General features: G+C 40.1%; 1 protein-coding gene across 3 annotated transcripts in view; it reads left to right on the top strand.

Annotated features, from left to right (window-relative positions):
* homer2 (homer scaffold protein 2) overlaps positions 1 to 12,493 on the top strand; it is a 33,900-nt gene that overhangs the window by 18,451 nt on the left and 2,956 nt on the right. For all 3 annotated transcript variants that reach the window (XM_030722835.1, XM_030722844.1, XM_030722841.1), the window contains 6 exons: positions 4,017 to 4,148; positions 5,543 to 5,635; positions 6,367 to 6,509; positions 9,187 to 9,343; positions 9,948 to 10,058; positions 11,927 to 12,007. In XM_030722835.1, coding sequence (XP_030578695.1) covers positions 4,017 to 4,148; positions 5,543 to 5,635; positions 6,367 to 6,509; positions 9,187 to 9,343; positions 9,948 to 10,058; positions 11,927 to 12,007 — 717 coding nt within the window. The remainder of the gene's footprint in view (positions 1 to 4,016; positions 4,149 to 5,542; positions 5,636 to 6,366; positions 6,510 to 9,186; positions 9,344 to 9,947; positions 10,059 to 11,926; positions 12,008 to 12,493) is intronic.

Below are 12,493 nucleotides of genomic sequence, written 5' to 3'. Positions count from 1 at the left end.
TCCTCGCTGCCCATTTGTCACCATCATTCTGATGTACTGTATGTCCTTTACAAAAATGTCTCCTTGCTGTTCTGAAGTCACCGTAAGGTTTGAGTTATCTATATTTCCCAGACATTTCAATTATTATTATCTTAAAAAGCTAATCGCTCAGTAGATAACTTCAGCGGGTGTCTTTTTTTTCTTCTTCTTCTTTCCAACCATGACAAAATCCTCTGGTATTTGGTACTTGACAACTGATCTCTCATGTTCTACACCTCCTATCCTACTTACTGACTCTGCAGATTCTGTGCACTCTGCAGACACCTAATCGGCCGGGGAAGCTTTCTCTTATAACCTCCTGCCTGTCTCTGAGTTTCTAGCTGACCCTCAGGCCATTAGCTTGCTGAGCTTCACTCTGTGCCTCCTGTGCCACTTGATCCAGAGCCTAGCTCACCATTCACACAGCTGCCAGCGTCACTCCGCACTCCCTCCCTCCCCTCTATCATACCTTCCCACTCTCTCATTGGCTTGTTCACTGGGTCGTATACACACGCATGCCAACATACAGTCACAGTTCCAGCAGGGGTAATTCTGTAGCCCGTATGTTAACTTACTGTAAATACAATGTTCTGTGCTTTCTGTGCAGATACTCATGTTTCTCTGTGTGTGTGGTGTGTGTGTGTGTGTATGTATATAATGTGTGTATATATATATATATATATATATATATATATATATATATATATATATATATATGTGTATATATATATATATATATATCTGTACTATATGTCTATCTGTGTGTGTGTGTGTGTGTCTGTATCTCTATGTGTCTCTCTCTCTCTCTCTCTCTCTCTCTGTGTCTCTCTCTTGTGTCTCTCTGTGTGTGTGTGTGTGTGTGTGTGTGTCTGTCTCTCTCTGTGTGGTGTGTGTGTGTCTGTATCTATCTGTCTAGCTCTGTGTGTCTCTCTCTCTGTCTCTCTCTGTGTCTCTCTCTCTGTCTCTCTGTGTCTCTCTCTCTATCTGTGTGTGTGTGTCTGTGTGTCTCTCTGTGTCTCTCTCTCTCTCTCTCTCTGTCTCCCCCCCCCCCCCCCCCCCCCCCCCCCCCCCCCCCCCACCGCGCCCCCTCTCCCCTCTCTCATCTCTCTCTCTCTACATCTCATTTTTTTTGTTTTTTCCTCTCCCGTCTCCCTCTCCTGTCTCCACGCGCGGTCCTCCAGCTGCCAGCCGCTCCAGGGCTAGTTTGCTTTGTTTTGTTTGTTTTTTTTTAAAAAGGGGGGAAAAAGTGAAATATAAACTTACCTGACACTTTATTAGGTACACCTTGCTAGTACCAGGTTGGATCCCCTTTTGCCTTCAGAGCTGCCTTAAAATCTTCATGGCACAGATTCAACAAGGTGCTGGAAACATTCCTCAGAGATTTTTGATCCATACTGACATCATGTCAGTATGGCATCACACAGTTGCTGCAGATTTGTTGGTTGCTCATCCATGATATGGATCTCCTGTTTCACTACATCCCAGAGGTGCTCTGTTGGATTGAGATCTGGTGACTGTGGAGGGCATTTGAGTACAGAGGACTCACTGTCATGTTTAAAAAAAAACAGTTTTAGATAATTTGAGCTTTGTGATGTTATCCTGCTGGAAGCAGTGATCAGAAGATGGGTACACTGCAGTCATAAAGGGATGGAAATGTGCAGCTGCAATACTCAGGCAGGCTGTGGGGTTTGAATGATGCTCTGTTGGCACTAAGGGGAATAAAGTGTGCCAAGAACACATCCCTACACTATTACACTATTAGAACTTCATCAGGTCATCTTGTTCATGTCGACGTACCTAAATGACTCTTGCTGATTAGATATTTGCATTAAACAGGTTTACCTAATAGTGAATACTTGAGTGTATACTGCGCTACACTCACTGTTATACACTATGTGCTATGATTTATTTATTTTTGTGGGGGTGGGGGTCTTTACTTATTATTTCATCACATTTTGTGTTCTAGTAGTTGAGCCGTTGGTTACATACATTTACTGTAGGTTTGCCTAATTCTTTCCATTTTTTCCACTTTATTCCGCAGCAGCAGCAGCCCGCTTTTCCCACAACAATCATTAAAGTTTCATCTTATCTTAACACTTCTCTTTGAGCCAGCATTATGAGCTCTGTTAAATATTCAGTTCGCTGCTAGAGATGAGATGTGGGAGTGTTGTTCAGGCGTTACCCAGGTTCCTCTTCAGGGGAAATTGGGTCACCTTTGTTTTTTCAAGACGCCTCTAAAAGAGGGATGATTTTTAGGATCAGATTAGCGACACCTTTGTAAATTGCCACTCTCGTTATAAACCGTCAATGTGGGAATGCTGCCTGAATCAAAGGTTGTAGTTGTAATCTTTAGGTGTATGACTCCTGACAGTCTTTATTTATTTATATATTTTTTTTGCATGTATTGATCTTTTTGTCCCTAGGAGCCATTAGCATTGATCTGAATAGATGACCAACTTTAATTGCGTACTAATGATCCTTATTCTGTTAGCTCAGGCTATGCTTTTTGGCTCTCTGTGTCCAATAATGATGTGGTGTAAAGAGTTTTAACACCTCAGCCACTGAAAAGATGGAGAGGGAGACAGTGGGGGCGTAGAATGGGACACGAGTCTGTCAGCAGTTTGAATTCTCAGATCCTGTGTTCAGAGCCATGTTGCTATGAAACACGGGCTGCTCTGCCATTAGACTGTCTTCTATTGTCTCTTAATTGTTGGGATAATTTCTGCGTGCTGTTTATAAGTTCTGTTATATCTCTGTAGTGAGACTGGGTTTGTGTGCATACAGTAATGTAAGTCTTGGCTGCTTGGGGTTACATGCACATCTTGCATCACAGAGGATCAGACTCGTCTGTATGAACTGTGACACAAATCGGTGAAGTCAGGCTAAAGTAGTGTTCAGACACGCGTTGCTTTCTTCACTGTCACATGCACCAGTTACAATTTTAGACTGCAGCAGATGTTTTCCGGCATCTGATTTGCTGCATAGCTACAACAGGTGAATGGATACTGTGGCAAATATAGACACTGTACTTCAACTGCTTAGAGGTTATCGGGTCAGTAGTCAGTACTGCACAATGTCTTTCCATTTGCGTGTGCTTTTTACAGTTGCATATAAATTATTTAGTGGACAAAACTTTATTTGTAATCCTGGAATAAAACGAATCAGCCAAGAGAGGCAGAAGTCTGTAACTAGTCTGTAACAACTTCATTTGACTCTGAGTATCACAGAGTAGTCTTTTTCATGATATGGGCTTAGAGTTGAATATGCAAAGCTTTTGAAAACAGCTGAATCTATACTTGTTAAATCTGAAACTTGATTGCTGGGGTAAGATAAACCCTTAATCAAACCTAATGTTAATAAGCTTTAGGGTATTAATCCTGGATAAATGGGAAGGGTAGATCAGGAAGGGCGTCCTGCGTAAAATCTCTGCCAAATCAAACATGCAAATCCAGCCTCTGTGGAAACCCCTTAAGACATAAGGGAGCAGCCAAAAGAGTCACACAGGTTATTAGACTGTGTGTGTGTGTGGGCTTGCAGGTTTAAAAAAAAAAAAAAAAAAAAAAAAGGTACATTTGATTCACAGAACAATGTGAAGTGGTGGTGTTTGTTTTGTTTGTTTTTTTTTTTAAATATGAAGTGGATCATTCTAAGAAAAATAAATATGCCATGTGTGGGCACTGGCATACAGTAGTCAGCATATTACAGATCTACTCAAACGTGAATGGAGCTACAATAGAGGACTGTCCTTTTATTGAATTGGTGGGCATATTTATTATGTGAATGCACCCGCTGGAACAGCTTCTGTAATATGTCTTGGCTCAATGAGGTGCACAATTTTCCAAACTTGGTAACACTGAAATCCAACAGCAGGCATCTTTATTAGAGGAGTGTCAAAAAGACCTGAGAACTGTGCTGGAAGATTACACATGACTGTACTCTGTATTATAACAGTATGGTCTCCTATAGGTTTAGAAAATTAATTTGTTATTTCCCAACAGGTGATCATCAACAGCACAATCACACCTAACATGACGTTCACCAAGACGTCACAGAAGTTTGGCCAGTGGGCTGACAGCAGGGCCAATACCGTGTTTGGATTGGGCTTCGCTTCAGAGCAGCAGCTTACAAAGGTGAGAGGTTTCTGGAGCAAAGCCTTCATATTGCTCGTGGACAACAGATTTATGTAACCTCACTGTCATCCAGTAATTTAGAGCTTTCAGAACACACTTTAATTTTCCCCTGTCTTGATTATTTTAACTCACTTTTTACTTGAATCTCTGAGCTCTCTTTAGCTTGTCTTCAATTGGTCCAGAACACAGCAGCTGGGCTGCTAACAAAAAACTATTCAGCACTCACACTTCACCACTATTCTTGCTTCTCTTTGCTGGCTTCCAGTGAAATTCAGAATCAATTAAAAAAATTTTAATATATCTCATATAAAGCCTTACATGGCCAGGCTCCTGCATATATAGCTGACCTGCTGAGACCTTATTCCAGTGGTCAGCCTCTCTGGTCATATGATCAGGGTCTCTTAACTGTTCCATCCTCTTTTTTAAATCAAGAGGTGACCACACTTTTAAAGTTGTAGCACGTAGGCTGAGGAAGGCTGCTCCAAAGTTTGAGATTGTCTGAATCTGGTTTGTTTTAAACGACTGCTGAAAACTCATTTTTATGGGTTAGCTTTCCCTTAATCCTTCTTACACTACTTTTGACCATAGTTTACATCTGATGTGTGTATGGAAGTGTGTATGTTGGAATGACTGTATGACCATATATTTGACAGTATGCTGGAACATGTATAACTATCTTTTTTTTTTTTTTTTTTTTTTTTAACTGTATTTACAATTTGACATTTTACAAAGACAACTTGACAACAAAAAAAAAGAGAGAGTACAATTAAATAATAAATACAATTGCCACATAGTGACTTTGGCTTAATGTCTTTGGAAAATGTTTGAGAAAGCTATTCAAAGATTGCAGTCCAGACAATAAATAAATTGGGACAGAACCAAAAAGATGTGCAAGAGAACCTTCAGCAGAGCAGCATTTGTCACATTGAGGGGACACTGGTGGAAAGATGCAGTTGATTTTTGTTTTGGAGTAATGAAACCTGAGCATCACTTTGAGCTGGATAAGTCTGTGGCAGGAGTTAACAGAGCATTGGTGAATCCAGGACATAGCCTTCTCCCATAATAACTCTTTTAATATGTGCTTTTATTCAAACTATGAAGCACTTTGTACCTGCCAGTTTTAAAGTGCTGCACAAATAAAGTCATTATTATTAATAATAATAATAATAATAACAATAATAATAATAATGTCTGTGCTAAAACACAAGTGTGACAAAGTGCATTTTGTTATCAGTTGAACCTCAGGTGGCGATACACATTTAAAGGTATACTGCATCCTCACTATCCTTAGACAGTGTTTAAAAATGAACCATAAGAGGTCTGACACCTCACCTTGTATTGCTGCTAATAACCACAGCTTTCTGACATCTCTCTTGATTTTTTTTTTTTTTCAGTTTGCTGAGAAGTTCCAGGAGGTAAAAGAAGCAGCCAAACTAGCAAGGGACAAATCTCAAGAGAAGGTGGAGACGTTGAGTAATCACTCCCAGGTAAATAAAATCTCTGTGCTGTCTGAAAGTCTGATTCATTTCGGCTCTTTGGCTTTCCAGCTGTTTCATCTACAGTCGGTGCTGGCTTCCAGAAAGCTAGCAGGACTGCAGAGAAAATGAGAAATGATTTCATAAATGCCAAATGGTACACTTTCTGTGTTTAGAAATGAATTCTGGCATAACTGAGTATTCAAATATGTTCAAGTATTAACAAATCTTGTGTTTAAATATTACAGCAGAACTCAATCATGGAATAGTGTGAGCTGTCATGAATAAGAGGTCAAAGATCATCTTTACTACCTTGCAGGCACAACAGTAATTCAGAGGATAAGGAAGCTGTAAACAATAAAAGTAAACTTGTTCAATTTTGCATAAATTATTTCAAAATCTTTTATCAATAAGTTTGGAAATGCCGATTATAGGTTCGTCCAACAGTCACCACCAGCTAACATGCATGCTTTCTGCTCGCCCTGGCTCCAGGTGCTAATGATCAGCCCTGAAGCACACAAAGCTTACATGACACTGGCTGACATGATAAATACTGGCAACCCTTCGCACTCATAGCTGACACGTTCAGGGTGTTTTGCCAAAAGAAGCCCAGGGCCCTTTTTCAGAGTGAGAGCAGGATTTCTGAGACAGATTTCTGTATTTTAACCCATGAGACCTTTTTAGATGACTGCATGTTAACTGCAAATCCTGCTTTGAAACACAAATCTCCCGCTGTTTCCTAGTCGGAGTCTGGACGTGAAACACCCTCAAACAACCAGGCGTCCAGCATTAATGGGACAGACGATGAGAAAATCTCTCATGTCGGTCCAGAGGCTGCTCTCCTGAAGAGTGAGAATGAGCGTCTCAAGAGTGCAGTAGAGCAGAGGTAAGGTTTTATTTCATGGAAACATCAGAAGAACCACCTTAACGTGAAATTTGCTATTCATGTGTGATAAAAATCCTGTTTTAAATTTAGTAAATGCCAATCTTCAGATTCATGTCCATGGCTGCATCACATAACTCATATTTACATTTTTATTTACCAGATTAAAATCAATTCCAATAAATCTCTTTTTTTTTTTCTTTTGTTTAATAATAACTTGAACTTTATAATATAATAACTCGAGGAAAAAAGAATAAAAATGGTAAATGGCTGGTTCAATCAAGCACATTCATACTGTGCAGTGATGCAAACCAACTAAAATGCCTGCTTTAGAACAGGTTTTACTCTTCTGCAACTGTCTCATCACAACCAAATAAATAAAAAGTAATAAATTCACACACTGCTTAGCCTGCAGCTGCTAATGATATAAACTTTTTCTGATGCACCAAACAGAAACCACACAGGTGTTTGAAACCTGGCTATTTGAATGTAAAATAAGCAGATCGGACACAGTTTGGAGAGTCACGTACTGCATAATTACAGCATGACATGTGTCTAATCAAAATGCTTGCTCAAAATCTATTATAGTATACAAAAAAACCACCATTACAAGAATGCATGCGCCTAAAGGTGTTGACCCAGTACACTTTTACCTAAGCATACAAACAATTTGACTTTACGCATGCATATCATGTCCTAATGGTGGAATCCAAAACATGCCTCATAACCTCAGCACAGTATCATTATCATTTCAGCTCCATAAACATCAGCTCCTGATCACTTTCATGCTTCCTTTTCATTGTGTTCTGATTGTCTCTGTACTCAACTGTGCTCACATATCCTCTCCATTTTATTGCTGTTGCTTGAAGCAATAACATCCCCGAAGGGCTTAGAAATCATATAATCTAAAGAGTGATGCTTCTCCACTCCACCATTTGGTTATCTGGCCTTTATAATCCAGATGCAGAGTGTACAAATTGGTAACTGCATGAAACACCAGATGTGATTCCAGATGGGATTAAAATGACCCGGGGGCATCGGAGTCAATTAAAATCACAGCGAGGAAATTTAGCCAGAAGTGGTACAAGGTAGCCTAAAAAAAGTAAATAAAAAATCACATATAATATTGGATATATGAGTTGTGCGAATAATCATCACAGATCTTGTGTTTCCCAGTAATTTTCTTAGGAAAAGACTAACAAAAAATTATACTCCTCTGGGGCGCCTGGGTGGCTTAGTGGTGAAACCGGCGACCACATGCTCATGCTGAGTTGCGGTGCGGGTGGCACAGGCTCGAGTCCTGGCCCGTTGCCAGCCTGCCCGTGTGTCCTCCCTCGTATCCTTCCCCATTTCCTGTCTCCCTACTGCAAATAAAAGCCGCTGTGGCCAAAAATTGAGGGGGTAAAAAAAAAGTATACTCTTCTTTAAAATGTGCAGTTTGGTACTAATTATATGGAACCCTGTCAGTGTTACAATGAGCCACCTGTCCACGGGTAAGTATACATTATACAAATGAATGCAACAGTAAATGACTGTTTTCTTATTTGGTACTTGATTATTTTGGCCTTCAATAACAGGAAAGTAGAGATTAGACAGGAAAGTGGGGAGAGGGCAAGAGAAAGTGGCATGAAGGAAATGATCAGTGGCAGAACTGAACCCATGACCTTCAGTTACCTGCTTAACCAGCTAAGCTATAGTGGTGACCCATACTTGGCAATTATATCTGCTTTAAAACATATCTTTGTACTTATGCAGGGTCTTTAAGGTAAAATTATGAAATAATTATTCTAAAAAATAAATACATGCCTACACATTCAAACTGAATGTGTTGAAGCACAGAACATGAAGAGCAAAACAAATGTGTAACTATTCATATATGATAAAGTTTTTCTTCAGCTGAAAAGAAAGTTCACACTGTACAAATGTCACTCACAGTGCCCCTTTCATATATGTAAAGAATCCTTTTTTGGGCTATACTGACCTGTTCCTGTAGAAAACTAATAAAGTCATAAAACTGAAAAAAAGTTTGGAGATGATTGGAATTCCAAACCTGCAAAATATAAATTCATAATTGAGCATTTAATAAAACACTGATACTGAACGGTCTCTAAAGTAAGCGCTTCACTTCATTATAAAATCGTCAAAACACCTCCAGCTTCCGGATGTCGAATCTTTATCCGCCATTGTCTCTCTGAGGGCACTTTCTTGTGCGTTCACAGGGCTGTCGGGTTTTGTTTTTGTTGGAGTGTGTCACAGCAGTGAAACTGCAGAATGCTGTAATGCCAGTCTGTCCACATTTGATGATAGTGCAGAACACTCCAACCAGCCATGCATAAGGAAGGTGCAGCAGTGATGCATACTAAATTTACATCACAACCTCTCCAACCTTATTGATAAGCCCAAAATACACTCCCTGTGGTATGAAAGGATAACAAATTACACGTTGGTGCGACAGCTTGTTGGACTTTGGGAATTTTTCCCTCTTCTTCCTTTTATTTTTGTGGTCTAAATGGCTCTTGACAGTGTAATGTGCATTCACTACTAATTAAATAGATGGAAGGGGCTTGTAGAATTATGTGTCATGTCGACGCACACGAGCTTTTCAAAACTGACTGGTAAAAATTTTATTTCCATTAATAACTCTCCTGCTGGATCTCTTTCTGTCGCTCCTGTCTGACAGCAACACCAACGCCAAGAAGTGGGAAACAGAGCTTCAGACTTTAAGAGAAAATAATGCCAGACTGGTGGATGCACTGCAGGAGTCTTCAGCTAATGTAGAGAGCTGGAAGAAACAGCTTAGTGCCTGCAAGGAGGAGAGTGACACGCTCAGACAAAAGGTAATACACTCATGCACTCCTACGGGAAAGTTGAATAATGTACACAAACCCATCGATCCCGTTGACAGGTTAGAGATGCTGTTTCCGCTGCTTTAAAAGAAGAAAACTATCACAAACTGCACACTCGATGGTTGGATTTTTCTGCACAGTGGCAGAATCTGTACAGTGGCATCAGTGAACCGCTCACTAAATGCTCCAATCTCATTGTAAATTCTGTATAATGACAATAAAGGCATTCTGTTCTAAATTTGGGTAAGGAAAATTTGTCGACTTAGAGCGAGCAGAACATTGTACATTTTATTAGCTTCTGTGTTCCCTGCAGAGTCTGTCTGCTAAAAATAGAATCATTTTAGTTTCATAATCAATGTGGGCTGTTTCTGCAGCTGGGCTGATGTGGCAGCAATACTCTTTATTTATTTTGTAACTTTTTTTTTTTTTTTTTTTAATAGCTAGTATCCATTTTCAAAATGCTATTATACTGTGCAGCAAATCCAGGATTTCACTTAACAAGTAGGAATATGTTCCAAAACAATTGCATCAGTTTTCACAGTGAAAAATCCACAGTGAAAAAATCCACTTTCAAAAACAAACATTCTGTGTTTAGATTGCTGAACTAGAAGCCCAGTGCAATGAAGCCAATCAGGAGAAGGAGAAAAACGCCCAGCTGACTGTGCGGGTAAAGGAGCTGGAGGCTGAGCTACAGGACAAGGAGCAGGTGAGACTTGCATCACAATGGTCTGTCTGCAGAGCTGCAGTGTTGGGAAGAGTTTGTAAAACAAACCTCCTTGTGAAGTTTCAGTGCCACTTCTCTCCCTGAGGAGGTGATTAGGCTGCAATAGGAAATGTAAGGTTTTGCTGTGGGATCGTGGGTTTTGTATGGATTGGTCTTATTGTTTTTTTTGGGGGTTTTTTTTTTATGTGTTTGCTTTTTTGCATGCCCAGCTAATCCCAGACCTTTGTACTGCCCATTTTGTCTCTATTTACTTTTATCAAACTTTCAGCAACTTGACTTGATATTTGACCTGTTTTGGTAATGTTGTACTGTTTTTTGTTTTTTCTTTTCTCTTTTTTTTTTTTTTATTTTATTATTTTTAAATTGTCCATCCACTCTAGTCAAAGCATGAGGATGATATCACCTTGTGTCTGCTACATCAATCATCCATAACTAGCTGACTGACAGCTCAGCGCACCCTAATGACGCAGTTCTTTCTAATGAGGATGAACTCTGTGTGACCACGCGGCATTTTAACCTTTGCTTATTGCTGGTTAAATGCCGTTTCTGACCACAGACAAATTAGGACTGACTTCTGGCAATCTGTGAGAGTCTCGCTGCCCTTTTCAACAGTGACTGCATCTCCCCATCGACACCAACACAGGGAGATGCAATCAGCCATGTGTGCAAACAGAATCAATGACCACAAGTTGTAAATCTATACATTTATCTGCTTTACAGGGTTTTTTTTTTTTTTCTGACATACATATGTTTTGGGGTCATCTGTGCATCTCTCTGGCCCATTTTACTGAATGCAAAATATCTTGAATGCCCTTTCTTTTAAATTATTGGTAACAATCGCCTTACTGTGTGAAGTTCCATTCAGATCGCCTGAGGTAAAGCATGTCTGGGATATTCTAGTTTACCACTTGGCAGCCAGAGTATTAATAGAACGTATAAATCATTCCTTCGAAGGTGGTATATATTTTACACAACAAGAGGAAGGGAAGTAGTTCAAAGAGCTCAAGCTGAATTTGAAAGATGATAAGCAAAGAATGGCGTCCTTTGGGAGCTCCGGCTTTTCCTTTCTTGTGTATCCACCATAACGCTGAGAATACCGACCATGGGGTCTGCAGAAAGTCTCCTTGTGTGCGCAGCATTGATGCAGCAGGCGGCCCACAGAGGCTCATCTATACACTGACCCACCCATTTTAGAAAGGCACATCCTCATGTCCTCAAATTTAAAAATGTGCCTATGAATTATTAAGAGTTGACTGTAGCAGTGACCCCTGTGCTGGCCAGCAGTGAACCAACAGAACAAAGCCACTGCAGGTAACTACAAAGACTCGAGCAATTATTACTTGGTGAAGAAGAAGTGCTCGAAGCAGTAACAGATGCTGTGAAGCCACTTAAAGCAGGGGGGAAGATTTTTCAGAGCAATAACTGAGATGTTTACCTGAGAAGAACACAGGCGTGTGAGTGCGAGGCAGACAAACAGGATCAAGGCCATCACTTGATCTTGATGTCTTTCTCCTTTTTTGTATCCCTTCCTTATATATTTTTTTTCATAGTTGGCTTATTTACAGGGGATAGTGCACCTTAATTAACACTGACATAAAATCATGAATGTAATTATGTTCCAGGGTTAGTGCTGGGTATCACACTTTTTTTTGGCAAACTTAATTACTTGTATAAATGTCGTATTTTATCTGGGTGCTGTTCTTATCGATCTCCTTATCTAACTTATTTTAAAAAAGCAATTAAGAATGATTTCTTTTACATTTCAGAGGTCCTTTAGCAAAATAACCTACAACCTGACTGATGTCTGAATAGCTGGCTTTTAAATTTTTTATTATTAATATTATTCCCAGGAGCTGGAGAACTTGAGGAAGCAGGCAGAGATAATCCCTCAGCTCATGTCAGAGTGTGAGAGCATCACTGCAAAACTGCAGGTACGTACAAAAGCACACAGCACCGGCCCTACCTCCCCACAACTCCCAGGTGTGATTTACTGCAGAGTACAGAGGCCAGGCTGAGAGCTGTCTAGACCTAACACACACGTGAGGACACGATGGCTATCACAGCGAGCTAACACTCAGGCTCTGAGGCGTAAGCAGTGCTTTCAGATGGAGGTAGAGAATAAGAGCGGCTATTCATCATTCTGCCTGAGGGCTGGTAACACAACATTCCTATCACGTGTCTCACTAACGCACATTGTCGTTACTGTATCTAATAATAAAGGTCCCCAGTACAACGCTGAGTGGATTATTGCTTCTTTGAAAAGGGTTTTTTTTTTTTTCCCTTCTTCCTCCTTTGTGGAACAAAGATACTATGTCTCTGTCATGGCTTATTAGTTTCCTGGTGGTGTAGATTTGATCTGTTTTGCTATAAAAACAGCTGAAGTCGTTTGAGAGCTCTGCTCAAAGCTTTAATGATCA

The sequence above is a fragment of the Archocentrus centrarchus genome, chromosome 3 (assembly GCF_007364275.1).
Source record: "Archocentrus centrarchus isolate MPI-CPG fArcCen1 chromosome 3, fArcCen1, whole genome shotgun sequence".
Taxonomy (NCBI): domain Eukaryota; kingdom Metazoa; phylum Chordata; class Actinopteri; order Cichliformes; family Cichlidae; genus Archocentrus; species Archocentrus centrarchus.
The sequence above is the reverse complement of the archived record's forward strand: the minus strand, read 5'-3'. Positions and strand labels throughout refer to the sequence as shown.